Genomic DNA, 21944 nt, shown 5'->3' with positions numbered 1-21944 from the left:
CTGGGAGGAACGGTCAGATGACATTCTCTGGTGTCATGTGCTATACTGACCTGATCAGGTTGGACTACTGGGCGCCCTGCTCTTTAGGGGCGGGATAACCAATGCTGTGAGGTGAATGAACATCTGGTCCTAAAAAAGTGAGTGCTCTGTTTCTTGGATTGTTTATTTCCATGAGAACTAGAGGGAAAGGCAAGCCCATGCATGTCCCTTTGGCCAGGCTGCACAGCTAGAGAATCTGCACTGAATTTAGCCTGGCCTGTGACATTCTTGCCATTTGTTTTGCAAATTTTAGTAGTATGGAGAGAAACCATCAGCACGGGGAGTGGGGGGGGGAAGAGAGAAATTCCTATGTCTCTGAATATGTTAAGATTGCTATCAAATACAGAGCCTAGCCCAGCTAGTCAGTCTCCAGTGGGGCAGGCTTGTGCTTTGTCCCTGCCAAGATGTTGAAAGCTCCCCCGGCAAAGTGATACAGCTGTGCCGGACACAAGAGGAGGGTTTAGATCCAGACATGGGAGCAGCTGCAGTAATGTGAGCTAAAAGGAATGCGAGCGTGTGTGGGGGTGTTGATTTCAAAAGCAGGTTCTCCAAAGAGTGTTTCCCTGCCCATCAAGAGGCTGGTGCTAATATTAAGACTGGGAAGGGAATTAATGAAATGTTGTTATCAGCCCAAACAGGTGGATGGCAGAGGCATGGACAACCCAGACGAGACCTAGTCTGAGAGATGGGGGTGACCAGCTGACAACTCCCATTAGCAGCTGTAATTCCAAAAGGCCCAGACTGCTGGAGGCCTGCGAGGGAGCCACGGAGGTTATCTGGAGGGCTGGTGTTTACAATCTAGGTGGACCGGATCCAACAGCGACATCTGAGGCTGGCTCCAGGGAAGGCTGGTCTGGCATGAGGATGCCTTCAGCTACTTGGGCCTGGAAGCGGGGCGGGTGGGAGCTTTGGTGCATTTGTGTAGCTGGGCTGTGCGTGGGAGGGAGGAGCCTCACGTGGGTTCTATAGCCTAAGATCTGATCTATTCTTGCCTTATTCAATAGACTGGCCTTCCCTTTCTCTCAATGAGCCCCTCACACAAATGCTTTTCATCTAAAGACGGCTTTCCCCAAATCTGATGTTTCTAAGGGCTTTCCAGAAGCTAGCGAAGGCGCAAGAGAAGATCTCCAGGGGCTAAGGAAGGGAGAGTGAGAACTTCTTTTTCCTCCCATTTGTACTTGTCCACGGGACGGTTTTCTGAGGACAAGGGGTGATGGACCTGTGTGTGCACAGGTACAGATACAAGACTAACCAGAAGGGGATGTAAGCTTTTGATGGAACTAAAGCCATGGTGGGATGGTGGATTTCCACTCAGCAGAGAGCCCCCCTGAATATCTTTAAAAGGAATCTCAGACCTTGTAAACACGTCTGCAATGCCTGGGGCTAATCCCACCTGCTGGCACTTTTATATAATTATCTCAGCTGAGCTGCACAGTAAGTATTATCATTTCCATTATTCAGATAAGGAAACTGCCTGGAGGAATAGGAGCAGAGTTTGAATCTGAATTTAGGTCCTTTAACCTACTGGCTTTTTTTTGTCTTTTTTTTGCCATTTCTTGGGCCACTCTTGAGGCATATGGAGGTTCCCAGGCTAGGGATCCAATCAGAGCTACAGCCTCTGGCCTACACCAGAGCCATAGCAACGTGGGATCCGAGCCGCATCTGCAACCTACACCACAGCTCACAGCAACGCCAGATCGTTAACCCACTGAGCAAGGCCAGGGATCGAACCTGCAACTTCATGGTTCCTAGTTGGATTCGTTATCCACTGCCCCACGACGGGAACTCTTTTTTTTTTTTTTGTCCCTTTAACCTACTTTTAGGGATCTTCTCTCTACTTTTTACTGCTGAGTGTTGGGTTGGTGACTAAGAGGTAATAAGCATTAAATCTACTAACTGAAGAAGCCACAGGGATTACTGGTTAAGAGCAACGACTCTGGAACAGACTGCCTGGGTTGGAATCCTCATTAGCTAGGTGACCCTGTGCAGGTTGCTCAACCTCCCTGGGCCCCCTACCCCCTTCTGTCAAAGAGTACCTCCCCAGAGTTTTGTGAAGATGAGATGAGTTTTAATAGTAACACGGTAAGTTCCAGATGTGGGTTATCCTCTAATGCCGACTATGTGGTTTGTCCATAAACCGTGCATTATTGGGATGGATTTGGTTGAGACGTCACTCTCAAGTCAGTGCTTTATTTGCTTAATTGCACCTTGGGGTTAGGGCCTTTTAGTCCCTCAATGGAATGTTAAAAATCCACCCTAACCTTTGGAAAAACATAACTGATCCTTTAGTCAGTGGATTAGTTTACTAGGGCTGCCATGACAAAAGACTAGCCACTGGATGGCTTAAACAACAAAATTAATTTTCTCATGGTCCTGGAGGCTAGAAGTCCAAGATTAAAGTGTTGGCAGGACTGGTTTCTCCTGAGGCCTATTCCTTGGCAGATGGCCTCCCTGCTGTGCCCTTTCCATCATCTTTCCCCAGTGGTTCAAATTTCCTTTTTATAAGGATACCAGTCAGATGGGATTAGGGCCCATGCTATTGGCCTTATTTTAGCTTAATCACCTCTTTTAAGGCCCTTTCTCCAAATGCTTTCATATCTGAGGTTTGGGGGCTTTCATACATGAATTTGGAGTGGAGGCACAACACAGCCCATAATAGTCAAGTTCCTCAAGCCCCTCAAATCTAGACGCATTAACTTCTAAGAACACAACAATTACAATTTAAAGGGAGTTGAGAGCTTGGGAAATGCCCTGACTGGTGGATACTACTGGGCGTGCCATAACATGACTGTGAGCGTGTGTACAGGTACCAAAGTACACTCAGGATTTTGCAATGATAGGGTATCACAATTTCCTACTAGCTTCTCTGTCCTGCGGTCATTCTCAGCTGCCCAAGAGAAGAGGGAACGTAGTGCAGGGCAGTATGGGTCAGGAGAGTTATTTTGGGAACACGGATGTCCCCCCAGTTTAACTCAAAGAAGGCTTTGAATCTCTCTGGGAGACCAGGCAGGGTATTTTATCCAATACAACCACTTTAATAATTTCTCCATCATCACTCATTTAAGAATAGCCTTTCTATTATGATCAGCTAAAGAATTTATCAGCAAAGGTAGCTAAAAAGATCCTTGCTAATAAAAACCTTCCACACCTTTAAGTGTTTCGGGGTAACATTTACATTATAAATTCTTACATTGACTGTGATTTTAGCAAATTCTTTTGTTTCTTAATTTTAGGTCCTTCTGATTTCTAATTTAAGAGGTTTCCATGGTTCTCATCAATTTGTGTTGATTAGTGACTAAATTTGTTGTAGGTTTTAACTGGGCTGTGAAACTAAGGTGGTGTTTACAATCTTTTAATAGAATCCTGTGTATACATAGGAACGTGAGTGTGTAAGCCCAAAACATGTGGGTGCGTGCACGCACGCACGCACGCACGCACGCACACACACACACACACACACACACACAGTGATGTGCTTTTACAGTCAATTGCAAAGAATAATCTAGGAATAACTGCAGAATCTGATAAGAAAGGTGATGTTTCTTTTTAGGAAAAATTTGTCTACTTAAATAGACGTGAATTCTTTTTAATTTTAAAAGTTAACATTAAAATTAAGCTCTTACTTTCTTCCTAAGTAAGTATTTCAATGGTCTCTTTTAAAAAAAAATCAGACCTAGGAAAAATGTCCAGGGCTGGAATCCATTATTTCTCAATTCCTTTGAAGTACAATACTTATTGTTGTCACTGTTCTGTAGGGTTTTTGTTTTGTTTTCTTATTTTTTTGAGAGAGCTAATGTTGTAGGACAATTCTATTTTCATGAGAAAGTCACTTGTCTCCAGTTCTTATGTTTCTTAGAGGCAACATCTCTTACAAAATATGCTGGGGTGTTTGAGTGGGTTTAGTTTTTAAGATTTTACCCTCCAAAAGAACCACAGAAAACCAAAGAATACATTGTATCAATTCTCTTTTACAATTGTTTTAGAGAAATTTGCTCTATTATTAAAATTGTGCTGCTTTCTATGATAACATTATCTTGTTAAATGAAGCTGCCAGTAACATCAACAGCTAAACTCCCAAAATGAGTCAGCTAACTTTATTTTTAACCGCTTTTTAATTGCCTGCTGAGACTATCAAGAATAATGTAAGAGGATTTTTACAGCCTTTACAGCAAAGTTTTGGTATATCAGACCATATAAAAAGGCGCATCACAGGTTCAGAATTCTCGAGTCACTTCCACGACTTTATCCTTTTAAAACTCAGCTATAGGGCATGGATAAGTAGTAAAAATCTCTGAGATTTGAGACTTTTCCTAAATTCTTGCTATGACATTCCATGGATGTTACACATACTATCTTTGAATTCACAAAGAATCAGTTGGATTTGGGCAACCAAAGTGCATAACACTTGAACATGGAGCCATAACAGGATTTAGAACAAATACCAGTGATTTAGAAATCATGTGTTTACCTAAGTTGAAGTCATTTGTATAGTAACAAAAACCTACCCACGAGGTTGTACCGATGTCAAAGAACAAACATTTCATCCCTGTTTCCAAGCACTTTAAGACATTATTTTAATCCTTACAACACCTCTTTGAGGTATGTAGGTGGCAAGTAATACCAAGATAAAAATTCAAAATGCAGAATAAAGTGAACACTACTTAGGGAAGAAAAGAATTTCAGCTGATTGTGCTTTGTTGATTTTCTGCTTTTCTTGGAAGATCTTCTATTAGTGATTTCATTTTATCATATTTTCCATGTAGGGCTACACAGCTACTGAGATCTAAAAGAAGCCACTGTGTTTCCACAGATTTCTACTCACACACGCCTTGGCTGGAGATGAGGGAGGGACAGACGTGGCTTGCTTCCCTATCCAGGTGGAGGTATTCTGCTTCCTTCTCCATCCTACCTCCCCCGGCCTTGTCAGTCTGTGTCTACTCTGCAAAGTAAAACATCAAGTCGAGCATCACACATACAGTTATTATAGAAGAGAGAAATATATTTGGATGATTAACTGATTTTACTTGGTTTTCATACAAAAGCTGCATTAATCTTCAACATCTGCTGACTCCCACATCTGGATACATTGGCTAATTAAAACTGGGATGTCTCCCGGAGATGGGAAACCATGGGAGGGGTGATTTTCCTTTTGTGATTCATTGGCAATTTAAATTGATTGAAAGGAGGGTGGCCACAGATAAACTCTTCTGACTAATACTGGCGGGTAGTCTGTGGATTGTAGAGGTTGCCTATACCTCTCTGTCATGGGAGGCTGAAGACAGGAGAACACAGCCTAAAGTCTTAGCGGAAAGGTGTTTTATTCACGCTTTTTAGGAAAACTGGGAGCATTAAGATAGGATCCCGTCCCATTTCCCAAAGTAAGTTTTTCTAAAGATGCTTTACAAATATTTCTGATGCTTAAGTTCACTTGGTGGTGGAAGGGGCACTTTCCAATTCACTTTGTAGTCGACTTCAAAATAGAGAGGAACACGAGGATGCTGTTTATTTTGCTCTAAATTTTGCTTATTGTCTCATGAAAGGAAACCTCATGGCTTTGCTCAATCCCCGGCAGGTTCAGCAATAGAACTGGATTAAATAGTATTGGAATAAAGTCCCCCATTTGAACTGTAAAAATATATGTTCACTTGTTCTAAGCTCAAACCAAGCTTCTAAAACTCTTATGAGGAAAGGCTTTTAGATAAAAACCCAATGTTCATCACTTTCGGTAGAGGATAGAGCTCAATACAGCTGTTGAACTTGGTTTGATGTACCTTTATTTAGGATAAGGAAAGCTTTGGAAAGAGTTCCAGATGAGCCAACCATTCCGGAAGGGCAGGTTGCTCTTATTGTATAAGGTCTGAGGCTGTCTGTTCAAATAAGCAAGTGCTAATGGCTTGAAATCCCCCACATCATTTGTGTTATACAAATGCAAACATCAGCATTATTATTGTTATTTATATTCTATCTGTAGGCTTTTATTAACATAAACTAAACTGGTTTCTGGCTGAGCTGATTGATGACAAAGATCCCTCCACACCCCCAACATGTTCAAATGTCAGTTTTCTGGGGGGGGGGGACCTGAATCATCAAATTAAACTGGTTAATTTCTAGGCCTCTAGAAAAATCCCAGCATTTTATGGAGGCGCTAAGTGGTTTAAACAGGAATGGGCTCTGGATTTTGAAAACAGTTGGTGCAGGTCTGATTAGAATTAGATAAGCTTCTAAAGTATGACCTTAAGTAAGGTTTTTAGCTCTCTGTACCTCAGTTTCAATTTCTGTAAAATATGAATCATAATACCTCCTACATTATTGGTTTTGAGCACATACTCCGATAATAGCTACATAGTGCTTAGTCCATAAACATGTATATTCTGATGCTGGGTGAAAAATGATTTATAGTTTAGAAATGAAAACATTTTGAAAAAAAGATACATATATATAAAATCATCTTAATTCAGATAATATATAAATCTGAAAAACAGGGCAAGATCTAACCAAGCCTAGTCTTCGATGTGGAAAGCGTTTTTCCAGGTCGGACTCTGGGAGTACCGGCATGCAATATAGTTGTCAAATGTTCTGTTTTCAGTTTGTTGTTCAAACACAAAATTATTTAAAGTGCATATGGCATCAGATGAGACAAATCAGTTTTTTTCCTCCAGCACAATATTAGTGATCAGTTAATTAGAAATTCCATTTTTAAATGTTAAACTTTAGAACATACAATATTTCGGTGTGTTTGAAAGGCTGTATTTACCACAAAATAAAAACCTGATATTCCAAAGAAATACTCACTATTCATCTATGTTTACTCTCTGGCACAGCAGACTGCATATGGGTGGGCCTTGTGAGTCAGCCAAATCTGAAATTTGATAAACTCTTACCTCCTGTTTTTACACCATAACTGACACAGTCAGTGACTATGTGTATCATATTAAAAACACATGTACTGTACACAGTCATTACCTCTTGTTATTGATTTTTATCAACAAATGACAAGCAACATAGTTACTAGAAAATGCTGGGTTTTTTTCCTTCCTTCTTTTTTTTTTTTACTGTTGTGGACTCTCTTCTTAGGAGTTAGTTTACAATCGCATTTGACTCCCTTTCCCTACTGAAATGTTTTGGAAATAGGGTGGTTTGATTAGAAAAAACTGATTAGTGTAAAACAGCAATTAATTCTTACTGCTTAACTTGAACATTCATACATATTAGTTTTCCAAGTAAATAAGTAGAACGCCTTGTTAAACTTCCTTTCTGCCAAAAATGTACTACCATCTGTGTTCTACATGGCAGCTTTTTCTTATTTGATACATATGTCCCCCCTTTTTGGGGAAGCATGTTAAGAGCTTTAATATGACATGAAACAGAAATAAAATAGTAAAAACACATTGTGTTTCAAGCACGAATGCAAAATTCAGATTTGTGACATTTAAAAAATTTCGGATTTCATGTGCCATCCATTAATTTTTATGGCAACTCTCAGTCCTTAATGTTAGAAAAAATTTTAATTGTAATGTTCAGGCAGTTTGGAGTTTGGGAGAGTAATTTTATTGTCTCAGAGACAGTTAAAGACTTAGTGTTTAAAACAGGATGAAATTCATTAAATAATCTGAAAACATCCAGTTAGAAAGGTGAAAAGCAATGCAACCCAAAGAGTTTTGGCTTGAATGCCAGGAGGTCTGAATTCTGGTCCTAGGCTTCACTAAATGCACAGCCTTGGGCAAATCGCTTAACCTCTCAGTGTTTGTTTTTTTACCTGTAAAATGAAAGGTTGTATGAGAACAATAACGCACGATCGTCTAAAAATCCATCAGCCAGATAAAATTGCTGCTAACTAACATTTTTAGCTGACAGTGGTACCTCCAACCTTTTAAATATTGTATTACCAGCACTGTCACAGTGCCAGTTCGAATGCTTGGTTCACTTTATCTTAAATGACTACAGATCTTGCCTAACAGATATGCTACACTTTATTTAGCCATTCTCTATTGTTGGTCATTTAGATTATCTCCAACTACATTTTTAGTATTGCTGTGGAGACCCACAAGTGGTCTCTAACTGACAAAGCAAAGAGTTCACTGAATCTGACAAACATTGGATCTTCACAACAGAATCAAAAATATTCAATCTCTGGTTTATGATTTGCTCAATGCATCTCTCCAGTTACAGGTTAGTAAGCATCATCCTTATTTGCAACAGACAAATAATCTGATGTAAGCTGTGTTTTTTGTCCATTTGGAGCAAGATCATCTCAATCTCAAGGCTTGGTGGCCAGAGCACAACCTGCAGGTGTGCATTTATTCAGCTTTTCTACCTCATCGTTTTATTTTTCTTCAAAATGGGGACTCTCATATTACCTCAATTCTTCCCTGCCTTAACTTCCCTTGTATCTATCAAATACTTTCTTTTGGTGTAATTCCTTCACATAAATATTGTCAATACGTACTGCTGATTATTTAAAGAGTGATAGTCTTAACTCTGACATCAAATTTCACCTAAAAGAAAATAAACCATTTACGACCTCAAGAAATTTGCCATCAAAACAATGTATTCTAAGACGCACAGCACCTGGCCTGTAGGTGCTTTACGAGTATTTGTTGAATGAATGACAAAATCCAAAGGAAATTATCACTCAGGAGGAATGACTGACTACTTCTGATGTTGCCATTGCTACCACTTAATAGGCCAGGTTTGAGGACACTGGTTTAAGAAGCAGAAGCTGTGTCATTTCAGATTATTTTCTAAGGGCAAATTGAAGAAAGGCTGTCTTAAGTTGATAGTAGTACCTTCTAATGATTCAGACAAAATATTAGTAATGGGAAGTTTTGGGGAAAGGGAAGGGAGTGTGAAGCTAAATGTCATGCATGACTAAAGAATAAGTATCCAAGATTTTTACTCATTATTATCACTATTTTTGGCCACGCCCCAGCATATGGAGTTCCCAGGTCAGAGATCAGGTCCAAGCCATAGCTGTGACCCACGCCACACCTGCAGCCACACTGGATCCGTAAATTACCGTGCCAGGCCAGGGATGGAACCTGTGTCCCAGTGCTCCAGAGATGCACTGATCATGTCACGTCACAGAACTCCCTTGCTCATTAAATTGGACTGAAATTACCTATTTTGACAAGTAAGAATTTATTTATTTACTTTGGCCATGCCAGGGGCATATGGAAGTTCCCTGGCTAGGGACTGATCCCGCGCCACAGCAGTGACTTAAACTGCTAGAGTGACAAGCCCAGATCCTTAAACCGCTACCCTATAGGAGAACTCTGATAAGTAAGAGTTCAAACCAGGGATCAGTGTGTTGGTGGGGAGGGTAAATACAGAAGTTTCTGCCTGGGAATTGATCAAAGGAAATGATTCCTCAGTCTTCCTGTCAAGGACGACGTAATAATTACCCTGAAGACAGGCAGGGGAAAGAATACCACATTGGGCTTTGTGAAGATAAACTTCCTTCTTCATTTTAATTGTCCTTACCTGCCATGAAACATTTTTCTTCTCAGTTTGGCCACATTCTCCAATGACAATGATTCTTGCTTATTAATAAGTGAGAATCATTAGAAAAAGCCTCTAAAGCAAGCTGCTACCATAAAAAACACTGAAGGAGAAAAGAAATAAACCATTTTTTCCTTAAACAGAACTAGTGGTAACCTAAATCTTTTGCATCATTCAAAGAAAAGTTTACACTTTTTGACCAAAAAAACAAAGCCACTTCTTTTGTAATCTTTCAAAAATGATCTATCACTACCATCTTCTTGTGTAAAATCTTTTAAGTCAAAACTTCTTTCAGTTCAGTGGTGTTCATCTAAGTAGAATTACTAAAATCTGTGGATTTACTGGAGTGAAATATACTCCACAAAGTTTTATTGTGGTTATTGCTCTATTGGGATAGCAGGGTATTTATAATTTTCTATCTATGTATTGATTGATTATTGGTGGGAAAGCAAGAAACTGAAGCTCTAGCTCTGACAGCACCGCTGTTATGTGTGTGAACTTCAGCAAATCAGTCAGCTTTTCTGAACCTCAATTTCCTTATCTATACAAGAACCACTAGGGTGATCTCCAAGTTGCCTTTCAACTTTAACATTCTGTAGGTCTAGCTGAAAAGAAAACTCAGCTTGATACCCTTATGGAGGGCAATTTGGCAGTGTCTCAAAATTATAAATGCAGGCTGACCCAGCGGTCTCTTTTCTGGAAATTCCTCCTATAGATATACTTGCATATATGCAAAATGAGTTAAAGAAGGTTATTCATTACAGAATAGTTTGTGATTGCTAGAGTAGAAATGAGCCAAGTATCCACCTGCACCCTGGTTCAGTTAAGCTGATATATACAATGGTATGTATGGTAGGCAGCTTATAAGAACATTTAAATACGTACTTTTAATTTTTCCGAACCATGTGTCAGGGACATTAGTGTTGTAGGTACTCTGGACCTGCTTCAAGTCAAATTTTTAAAAATCAGACCAAAGAAAAGCAAACTTAAAAAAAGATTTGGCAGGCCAGCTCAGAAGATTTCAATGATCTGGAGAAAGTCTGTAAGAAGAGTCCCTTAACCAGATACTCTCCTCTAACTGAGGCCTTGTAAAACCGGAATTGAAATGAAGGCAAGGCCAAATTTGCAGCTGGCTTCCTTAGCCAAGAATGATCCACTAGGGCACCGCCTATGTGCAGGGTGCGGCCGTCTGAATGGGGGCTGCCTTTGCAGAGCGTAGTCGGAAAGGTTGAGGGTAGCAACAGTTCTACGTTACAGCCTTCCTTTCAGCTCATCCTGTGGGTTACTGAGGTCCCCTAGCGGCTGGCAGAAGAAGCCCGAACCGTTCAAATTTGATAGTCAACGCAGAGACCTCAAGACAGGATGGTGGGAACCAACCTGAACCTCAATCCATTAGACTCAGGACCCTCACCCCACCCGGCCGCAGTATCAGTAGGAAGCGGCTGTGATAATGGATTATGAAGAAATAGGAGTCCGGACGAGTCAGAATGCAAGGGAAGAAATAAATCTTTCAAACTTTTGTAAACGAGGCCTAATTTTCTTTAGAAATTTTTTTACCAACTGAAGAATTACCTGTCAGAAAAAGGGATTTGGGAATTGTCATTTTGGGCAAGATATTTAAAACCCTACCGTCAATCTTCCATCCTAAGTGAGCCCATCCCTTTGAAAGGAAATGCCTTCCATAATTCCTCCTAAAAAAAAAACAAAACACAACAAAACTTGACAACTGTTTCTTCTGCTCCATGACACACAAGGCCACTGTCTTCCTACCTTCGGGCCCACTGATCTCGACCGGACGTCCTGGACCTGGAGCCCAGATGGGGAAAGGTGGGGTGGGAGCGAGGGTTGATTGACCAGCAGGGTAAGCGGCCTAAAGGAATACCTGGGAGGGGGCAGGGCTTCGCCCCAAAGCTTTGGTCCTATGCCCTCCTACGTTTTCACTTCAGCTCTTCAATTCTAAATAGCAAAGAAATGACAAGCAAACAGTTAAACTTAGCTAAGTTATAAAGTGACAAGGCGCTCACTGAATACTTTCCTCTGACCCCTTCCCTGTCGCCCCTGGACTGACTTAGTGGACAGAGTCCGGGTTCCCGCCCAGGGGTAGAGGTTCTCACGGAGGGCACGAGGGCTAGGACGCCTGTGGGTCTGAGGGTGCGTGGGAAGTAGGACTATCTGCAGCCCGCGCCGAGCCCCCTTCTCTCATTTCCACTCTTTCAGGTCAAGAATGGAGGGAACCCGGCTGGTGGGTGCTGGGCCGGACAACGGGCCCCCGGCTACACTGGACCTCAGAGGCTCAGCCCTCGGGCGCAGACAGGTGGGTTCCGGTCGCGGAGGCGGCGGCCAGGGCGTCCTCCGCGCGGACACGACAGTCAGAGCCCGGGCCCCCGGAGGCGTGCGCGGCTCGCGCGGGGCCCGAGGACTCGATACATCGCAGGAAAAGGAAAAAAACACAAAACAAAAACAAAACCCACCGACTTCCCCGCGTTTCTCAGCAAAGGAGTCGAGGGCGGAGTCGAGAGGGGGCGACTGAGCAGAATTCCGCGAGGCCGCCTCCGCCCGCCCACTCAGCGCCCCCGGAGCGCCCAGCGTCTCCGGCCCCCGCCCCGCCCGGCTTTGGGCCCGGAGCAGAGGTCGAGGGCAAGCGAGCGACTCGTTCCATTCGGGCTTCCCGAGTACTCGGTTCTGCTCCCCGGTAGTAAACAAAGTATCGCCGCCGCCTCCACGCTGGCTTGCTTCACAGCAATCAAAACACTGAGAGCGGAGAGACTCACAGAAACACTCGAAAATTACCAGAAAATAATAACAGAGAGCCAAAAAAAAAAAAAAAGAGTGAGGGAGACTGTGCGTGTGTGAGAGAAAAAAACACCCCACTACCCCCACCAACCCACTGCCACCTCCCGCTGGAAAAGCAGCCCCCGCCCAGGCCGGCGTCCACTGGCTGTTTGGGCGGCGCCGCCGCGAACTCATTGGCTGCTGGGGCTATCAGTCAGGGGCGGGCAAGCGCGCGCGCCGCCGCGGGCGGGGGGCGGCGGCAGATCCCGTAAGTCGGGCGGCAGCGTAGTCGCAGCAGCAGCCGCCGCTGCCGCCGCCGCCGCCACATTCAACAGGCAGCAGCGCCGCGGTCGCGCCGCCGGGGAGAGTGAGCGGCCCGCGGCGTCCGTCCTTCCTTCGGTTTTCGGGCCGTGTCAGTAGGAGCGCGACACTGGCGCTGCCTGGGCTCGGCGACTCTGGCCTGCCGTCCCGTCCGTGCAGCGGACCTGGAGGAGCCTAGATGTTGATGGACCCGCGAAGTTAAGTTCTGGGCTCGCGCTTCCACTTCGCCGCCGCGTCTTGCTCCGGGTTTCCGTCCGCCCGCGGCACCGACCTCGCCCCCCCAAATCTCGGACCGGCTCTTCGCGCCCTCTCCCCTCAGCTCCTGGTGCAGCGCCCTCGCACTTCTTGGCAATCCTGCTGCTGGGGGAGGGGCGGGGGTCACCATGGCCGAAGCGCCCCAGGTGGTGGAGATCGACCCGGACTTCGAGCCGCTGCCCCGGCCGCGCTCGTGCACCTGGCCGCTGCCCAGGCCGGAGTTTAGCCAGTCTAACTCGGCCACCTCCAGCCCGGCGCCGTCGGGTGGCCCAGCCGCGAACCCCGACGCCGCCGCGGGCCTGCCCTCGGCCTCGGCGGCCGCTGTCAACGCCGACTTCATGAGCAACCTGAGCCTGCTGGAGGAGAGCGGGGACTTCCAGCAGGCGCCCGGCTCCGTGGCGGCGGCGGCGGCGGCGGCAGCCGCGGTGGCGGCGGCGGCGGCGGCGGCCGCTGCCGCCACCGGGGGGTTGTGCGGGGACTTCCAGGGCCCAGAGGCAGGCTGCCTGCACCCGGCGCCGCCGCAGCAGCCCCCGCCGCCCGGGCCGCTGTCGCAGCACCCGCCCGTGCCCCCCGCCGCCGCCGGGTCGCTTGCCGGGCAGCCGCGCAAAAGCAGCTCGTCCCGCCGCAACGCGTGGGGCAACCTGTCCTACGCCGACCTCATCACCAAGGCCATCGAGAGCTCGGCAGAGAAGCGGCTCACGCTATCGCAGATCTACGAGTGGATGGTCAAGAGCGTGCCCTACTTCAAGGATAAGGGCGACAGCAACAGCTCGGCAGGCTGGAAGGTGAGTGGCCTCGGGGCGCACGGCTTGAGCGGGAGGGGGACACAGGAAGCCCTGCCTCCGCCTTAGGTCGGAGGGGACGGCTGTGCAAATTTGCTTGGCTTGAAAGTGCAGGGCACGCGGGCAGCGCGTGCAAGAAGCAGCTGAGGTGGGTGGTGGGCTTGCCTCGGACCCGTCGGAGGATTGGAATAAATGTTTGTGTGTACGCTCTCGTGAGAGTTGGAGCGGGAGCGGGAAGGGGCTAGTTGGGACCGAAGTAGTGAAAAAAGTACGCCAAGAAGTGGACCTCAGAGCAAGCAGAAAAAAAGTTCTCCAGTGAACGGAGAGCGGGGTTCACTGCGACCTGCCCCCGCTTCTCCACGGCCCGCGCGAACTCCTGCCGCTGCTCCTTTCCCTCCACGACCTCAGGGGTGAGGGCGGCTCCCCTCCGACCCCGCGGCCCCCCAGCTCCTCGCCGCCCCGCGGAGCCGTTTCCGCAGCGCTGGGCGGGGGAGGGCGCTGCGAGGGGCCTCGGAGCCCCGCCGCTGGGGGACGGGGCTGCAGGTGGAGGGGACAGGCAGGGCGCGAGGCAGCCGGCCCGTGGAGGTTGGCCGCGCGGTTTTTGGAGGCTGTATGCATTTTGTTTTGTTTTGATTTTATTCGAAGTGGCCTCGAGTGTAGGGGTCCGGGCGCGCAGAGCCAGAGGTAGCGTCTCCGACACGTGCGAAGGGGCGGCCACCGCCTGCGGAGCGCCGGCGCCCGGCGACGCGGGGCTAGCTAAAGTTCAAGTGTGACCCTCGGCGGGGGCGGGAGCTGGCGACGGCGAGGGAGGGGCCGCGAGCGCAGGAAGCGAGCGCCTTTAAAGGGCCAGCGCGTCCTGCCCCTGCGCGCCTCCTCGCCCGGCCGCCGGGCAGCAAGGCCGGCACGTCTCTGCCCAAGGAAGTGCCCCCAAACTTGGCCTCGCCGAAGGTTCGAGGCCTTTAATTAAGCACGGAGAGGCTTTCCTGGATGGCCAGGGCTGGGGACGTGGGTATTCTTGCTTTCCCCCCTCAGTGTTACAGCGTATGGAGGTACAGGTCCGAGGGGCAGGTGACTGGTGTTCGGGGAGTTGGAATGAAGGTTCGAGTCAAGGGAACCTGCAAGGACCTCCTGTCTCGACGGAGGCCTGTACGCGCGGTGCCTCTGGCCGTTTTTGCCTTTCTGAGAGACCGAGAGACAGCGGGAGAGAGACTCAGGTGGGGGCACATCCCTACCCTGAGGTGGAGAAGGCCTTGGGGCTCCCAGGAGGACGGGCTGGGGGAGGCATACCGGCCAGCGGTTCGCCCCGCGACTTCCAGAAGCTGACACTTTCTGTTACAGGTGGAAGGATCGATGTTAAGGTTCTCTGGTTGAGTCAGACTCCTCTTCACTCCTCCTCGGGACTGTACAGCATAATAAAGATTTTTCTTTGCTGCGCAGTTGTTACACAAAGGTTGTTTTACGTACACTGTCATTCCTGTGGTTAATGTGTGTCAAAAAGGTTAAGTTAATCACATCGTGTTGAAGCTCCTGGAGAAGGAACAAGGATCTTATTTTTTCCAAAATGTATTTTAGAGTAAAGGCTTCACTTAGGATCTGATTACCAGGCATTACATGCAATTTACCTAGTGTTTCAAAAAAGTAAAGTGCCTCCTTATTTTACCCTCGGTATATATTCTTTAAAGTCAGAAAATGGGGGTTGTCTGCCAAATCCAATTTTATAACATTTGAATTTAAGTACTTGACTTACTTGTTCATTTATCAGTCCTACTTGAGGTGTTGTAAAACCATTTGCCATTAAATTTTTTGTTTTCGGAATTAAAAGTACAGTGTGTACTTACACCGTTTTTTCATGTCCTTGGAAATGGATACAGTCTACTTAAGCTTGCTGGAGTGTTTTTCTTTTAAGATACGGAAAGGCAAAGTTTGGGGACTAGTTTTAGTTTTGCCTCTCAAATGGTCTTAAGTCAGATCATTCCTGTATTCTTAAACTAGGAATATAACATAAGCATTTAAGGTTTATGCTTTTTTTTTTTTTATAGTTTCTAAGACTAAAATCATTCCCTGACCCCAGCCATTTTTATTGGGTTTCTACTTGTTCTCATTTTTTTCCCAGGTAGTTAAAGGTGTGCTTTTTTTTTTTTTTTTTTTTTTTTTGATCTTTTTGTCTTTTGTCCTTTGTTGTTGTTGTTGTTGCTATTTCTTGGGCCGCTCCCACAGCATATGGAGGTTGTTGCTATTTCTTGGGCCGCTCCCACGGCATATGGAGGTTCCCAGGCTAGGGGTTGAATTGGAGCTGTAGCCACCGGCCTACGCCAGAGCCACAGCAACGCAGGATCCGAGCCGTGTCTGCAACCTACACCACAGCTCATGGCAACGCCGGATCGTTAACCCACTGAGCAAGGGCAGGGACAGAACCCACAACCCCATGGTTCCTAGTCGGATTCGTTAACCACTGCGCCACGACGGGAACTCCGTTTGTTTGTTTTTAAATTTACTTCCTAGAGCTAGAAAATCTCTTAAATGTTGGTAAGGACTCACTGTTCAGAATTGGAGGCCCAGTGGCAGCTCCCAGTGGAAATCTAGTGGAGCTTGGGGCGGGGGAGCAGGCTGCCATTCTCAGTGAGTAAATGTTTCAGGTGTAATCAGAGTCAGTTGGTGCAAGTCAGATTACAGCAAGTGCATTTTCACTTTGAGTAAAAGGGTATTTTAAGAAGAAAAGAAACAGCCTGGAGTGTTTCTAACTCATAACTAGTCTTCTGGTTGGAGTTTTCATAAAAATGAGTTCCTTGGTAAAAACCAGGTTTCACTCTCACATCTAAAAGACTGGCCTGTTTTAAAGATTCATAAAAAGGAGAAATTTTACTATGGCTTTTAGCTTAAAAAAATTCAATTCTAAAATGCAAATCAACCAAAATTTAGTTGTTTTAGGATGAAGAAGAGGCTGCTTTGGAACTGAATATTTCCTGTGATTTACTACAGGGAATTAGGCTGAATCTTTAATTAAATAAAGTTTCTTGTGCTTTATTTCCTGGGGCCTGCCTGAGAATTTGAAAGTCATTTGCATAGGACAAAATAGTTGGAAAGCTGTTAAAAAGTTCAAAAACTTAACATTGGTTGTATTTGTGAGAGATGCATTTTGGTATGTTAAAACTGCCTTACACTTGTTTTAATACGTGTTGGAACTGTCATAAGTTAAACACAAAGTGGAAGCTGACTTGGAAAACCCGGGATCTTTTAAACCATGTACAGTGTTTATAAATAGTGAAACTTTATTTACCTGACCTGTGTATGTGTGTTTTCCACATAGAAAGTTTTCTAGAGCTTGGGAAGTAATATTGTGAGCTCTGGCTCTGTCTTTTTTTGTTTTTGTAGTTTTGAGTTGATTCTTGTTTTGAAATCATTTGGAACACTTAATTTAGGTCAAAACAATGCTTCAACGATAAGACAACACTTGTTAATTTTAGATATCATAGATATTCTTTATTTTCAAAAGAAGATTCTTTAATTTGTTCTGTGAATGGATAGTGCATTTGCTCATATTTAAAAATTCTTATCTGTTCTATCATTTGGGTTTGCAACCCGCAGGTGAGTAATTTAGCCACAGAAATTCCATGGCAGGGATGATGACTGCTTTCTTGCTGCACAGTCACATTTGACAGAATTCTGGTGAAGGTTACTAAAGTTACCTTAAAGAAAACCTTTTTTTTTTTTTTTTTGGTTACAGTTGTGTGAGAAATCTCCATATACGCATTTGGGGAAAGGAGCATGAGGAAAGGAATTAAAAATGGGTAAGGGGATAATGCAATAAAATGATAAGTGATAGCTTATTTGCTGTAGGCTGAAAGTTATGTGGGACTGATGTGAACATGTCTTATGGCTGAGATAGTTCAAAAATTCCCAAATAGATGCTAAATATGAATACCTTAATTGCTCCTCATAAGAACTTGATTTTACTTTTGGTCTTTTGGCAAATCCTTGTGGAGATTTGGTGAGGGGGTGGCTTCTAATTTTAAGTGACACTCAGAGCTTTTTTTTTAAAGTGGCAAACATTTGAATACTGGAAAGAAGGCATATTTAATTCTCACGCAAGCTTTTATAAAAAGGTTCAAGGAGTTCCTGCTGTGACACACTGTGTTAAATGAGCAGCTCAGGTTGCTGCTGATGCGTAGGTTCAGTCCCCAGCCTGGCAACTTCCATATGCCATGGGTGTGACAGAAAAAGAAAAAGGAAAAAATAGCTTAAAGATTGTTGAGATCTGCCCCCCCATTACTGAAATGTTGTCACGTTGGCAGTGGACAGATAAGTATGGCTAGCTATCATGCACTGCGTAGGGATCTTTTAAGTGGGTGTATGAAATGAGAAGGGAGGAGCAAATACTTACTGGCTGGTTAGAATCTCTCATAGGGTGCCAACATTTTGCCTGCCCTTGTGCTCTGACCTCTTTGTCCAAACTCTTTTTTTTTTTTTTTTGGTCTTTTTGCTATTTCTTGGGCCGCTCCCGAGGCATATGGAGGTTCCCAGGTTAGGGGTCTTAATGGGAGCTGCAGCCACTGGCCTACGCCAGAGCCACAGCAACGCTGGATCCAAGTCGTGTCTGCAACCTACACCACAGCTCAGGGCAACACCAGATCGTTAACCCACTGAGCAAGATCAGGGACCGAACCCACAACCTCATGGTTCCTAGTCGGATTGGTTAACCACTGCACCACAACGGGAACTCCTGTCCAAACTCTTAAACTGCAATTCTTTGTGACTTTCTAAGAGGGTAGCTATCTGTATTGGCCTGGAATTTCTTTTGGAAGCCTGAACTATTTGCGTTTTTCTGGAACACTCTGACCTTGGAAACTACCCAGTACCCTGGCATCATGGTAATTTGCTTTGCCAGTTTATTTTGTCTTTGTGTGCCATAATTTTGGGGCTTCTTGGAATCCTCTTAGAAAGTCAGCATCAACCCCATGGTGATGGGAGAGAGCAAAGAAGTTAGCAGTTGTACTCAGCATTGAATCAGCAGAGTGGATTCAGCCCTGCTTCTCAGGATTTGCCTTGGCCTTCATAGTAACAACTTGCAGAGACTTGCCCAAGCTCCCTGAGACCTCCCTTGGGTTGGATCACCACCTTTTCTTGGTGCACACAAAATTCTGAAGTTGGCATGGTTGTCCCTCAGTTGTGAGCCAGAGAGGACCAGTTGCACTTGGAAGTGTTTATTTTGGGGTTTGAGAGGTAAAGACTTGTATTCCATTGGATAGGATCCCTCCCCCTCCCTAACTGCTTTTTTGCTGATTCCTAAGGGCTAACAACACTCAAGTCAGTGGCAGAGATATTCTTTACAGAAAATTACTTATTTTTTTGTGGACTTGTGTAGAACATAAACATGAAAATGTATTTTATTTTATTTATTTTTTGTCTTTTGTCTTTTTAGGGCCCCACCTGCGGCATATGGAGGTTCTCAGGCTAGGGGTCTAATCACAGCTGTAGTGATGAACTGGCATTCATAAAGGAATGAAAATAGGGGAAGCACAGATTCATTACAGGGGAAAAAGAAGTGACAGCTGCACGATGTGCTTCTGTAGCCCACAGTTCTGGGTTTCTGAAGCTTGCTGAGCTGTACTCTTTATGGTCCTGGTTCTTGCCTTTTCTCATTTTCCCTTTTCCTCTCTGTAGACATCCTTTCTCATCTTGGGCTCAGTTGTGTTATACCACCTTGATCCCCCGCCTTCTCCTTTCTTGCTTCCCTTCCAGTTGATTCATCATTTTCCTTGCTATGTTCACTTGTAAGTATGCCTCAGGACTTGGGTGTAGACTTATTTTTATTCTTTCCAGATTCCTTATCCTTTTATTGTTTAAGTCTCTAGTTACCTGAAAGCTGTAAATGCCCTACTTTCACCTCAAATTCAACATATCTAAACCTAAGCATGCTGTATTTCCTTTGGTCTCAGGTGAGTTTCCCATCCTGAGTCTCCCAATTTGGTGAATGGTTGTTAGCCCTTTGCCTCTGTTTTCATACCTGGATGATGTCCTCTTTAGCTCTCTCTTCTCACAGTGTCTTTCTCAGTGTCTCCTGAGATTTTCACTTCCAGCTTCTAACCATTCCCCTAGGTTAGCACTTTCATTTTTTATTTTTATTTTTTTTTTAGGGCCACACCCGTGGCTTATGGAGGCTCCCAGGCTAGGGATGGAATTGGAGTTGTAGATGCTGGCCTACGACAAAGGCACAGCAGCGCAGGATCTGAGCCGTGTCTGCAACCTACACCACAGCTCACGGCAATGCTGGATCCTTAACCCACTGAGCGAGGCCAGGGATTGAACCCAAAACCTCATGGTTCCTAGTCGGATTTGTGAACCACTGGGCCACGACGGGAACTCTGCTCCTGTGTATTTTAATTTAACTTTAATGTCTCCATGTTTTTGCCATCTCACTTATGTTGTAAATACATGCTTGGAAAAAAATTTTTCAGAAGGTGGATCTTTTATGTTTCAGCCTCCTCTGTGTTCAAAATGATCACATTCTGACACAAATATAGCCAATATTTTATAATAACTGTAAATGTACTATAACTTCCAAAAATTGTGAATCACTGTATCGCATGCCTGTTACCTATAGTATTGTATATAAACTATACTTCAATAAAAAATGTTCATGTTCTGTAATATGTGAGGATAATTTTAGTAGTACTATAACTAAAGAACAGTGATTATTTTCAGTTTATAGTCAAAGTATTTTCTTCCCATTTGTTGAATGATATTGTGTACAAAAAGTTATAGTAGATGCTTTTATTTATTTATTTATTTATTTATTTATTTATTTATTTATTTTTTGGCCTTGCCTCTGTCATGCAGAAGTTCCTGGGCCAGGGATTGAACCCGTGCCACAGCAGTCACCTGAGCAACAGCAGTGACAACATGGGATCCTTAACCCACTAGGCCACCATGGAACTTCCTAGATGCTTTTATTTATTTATTGCAACTTGGGATTTGAGCTGCATCTGCAACCTATACCACAGCTCTTGGCAACACTGGATCCTTAACCCACTGAGCAAGGCCAGGGGTCAAACCTGCATCCTCATGGATACTAGTTGGATTTTCAACCCACTGAGCTACAATGGGAACTCCTCTAGAAGCTTTTAAATGGTAGAAATAGGATTCACTTTTGGATCCTGTAGGGAGATTAGATGTGACATATGGTAACTATGGTACATGGTAGCAAGAGTTAAATGCCTTTGAGAAAAATGGAGTCTGTGCTGGCCATGGAGGTGGGCCTTGAAAAAGGGGTGTTATTCTTCCCCAAGATTTCATTATAAAATACTGCAAACATTCAGCAAAGTTGGAAGAATTTTCCATTGAACATCCAGATACCTACCACCTAGTTTCTTTTTTCTTTTTTTCAGCCGCACTAGTGGCATGTGGAAGTTCCAGAGCCAGGGACTCTACCAGCTTTACAGCAGAAACACAGGCTGCTGCAGGACAGTGCTGGATCCTTAACCCGCTTTCCACAAGAGAACTCCCATCCTACCACCTAGTTTCTACTTTTACCATTTTATTATACTTGCTTTATCATATACTTGTCCATTGCCATGTCCATCTTTCTATCAGTCCATCTTAATTTTTTAAATTTATTTTTGGAGTGATGAACTGGCATTCATAAAGGAATGAAAGTAGGGGAAGCACAGATTCTCTGAGTGACAGATGTGTGAAACAAAAGTTTTGAAAAGTATAGGAAGGAGAGTCTCTGTTGTCAGACTGAACTTGGACTTTATATACATTATGAAAATGTTATAGAGCATTTTTTATGAGAGTATGTTTTTATAATATAACAAATTATGAAAATAGGATTACATTTATAGTTTTTTAAATGCAGTGTCTCAGAGCCATGCTTAAGTATAAATATAGAGACCACGGAATGCAGTTTAAAGACAAAGTGGTGGATTTGGTTTAAAACTGATATACAGAATTTGCTAATGCATGAAACAGATTTTGTAATTGACTTAATGTGAATAATAGATGTTTATAAAATGTTTAGCTTTTTGCTTGAGCTGTTCCTTAAAATTAACTTTTTATGCTTAGTGTCCTGGGGGGAGGGTGATTCAAACAAACCAAAAAATCACTATTGAATTAATTTTTTTTTTTTAAATGAGAAGTCTTGAAGTTAGCAACCTCAAAATATCCTTAGGGCAGGTGTGAGTGAAAGTTCCATTCAGGTAAAAAGAAGCTTTAAAATTTGAACGTCAGTTCTCGTATTATCTAAATATTAGATATCCTCTATAGCCTTCTCATTGTATT

The 21944-nt window shown here is 44.3% G+C and overlaps 1 protein-coding gene across 1 annotated transcript in view; it reads left to right on the top strand.

The window, feature by feature from the left end:
* The first annotated feature begins 12571 nt into the window (after positions 1-12571).
* Positions 12572-21944, top strand: part of FOXO1 (forkhead box O1) — a 93981-nt gene continuing 84608 nt past the window's right edge. Inside the window, exon 1 of the mRNA XM_047755951.1 lies at positions 12572-13670. Coding sequence (XP_047611907.1) covers positions 13014-13670 — 657 coding nt within the window. The 5' untranslated portion in view covers positions 12572-13013. The remainder of the gene's footprint in view (positions 13671-21944) is intronic.

Source organism: Phacochoerus africanus, chromosome 13, assembly GCF_016906955.1.
Source record: "Phacochoerus africanus isolate WHEZ1 chromosome 13, ROS_Pafr_v1, whole genome shotgun sequence".
In the NCBI taxonomy this organism is placed as follows: Eukaryota; Metazoa; Chordata; class Mammalia; order Artiodactyla; family Suidae; genus Phacochoerus; species Phacochoerus africanus.
The sequence above is the reverse complement of the archived record's forward strand: the minus strand, read 5'-3'. Positions and strand labels throughout refer to the sequence as shown.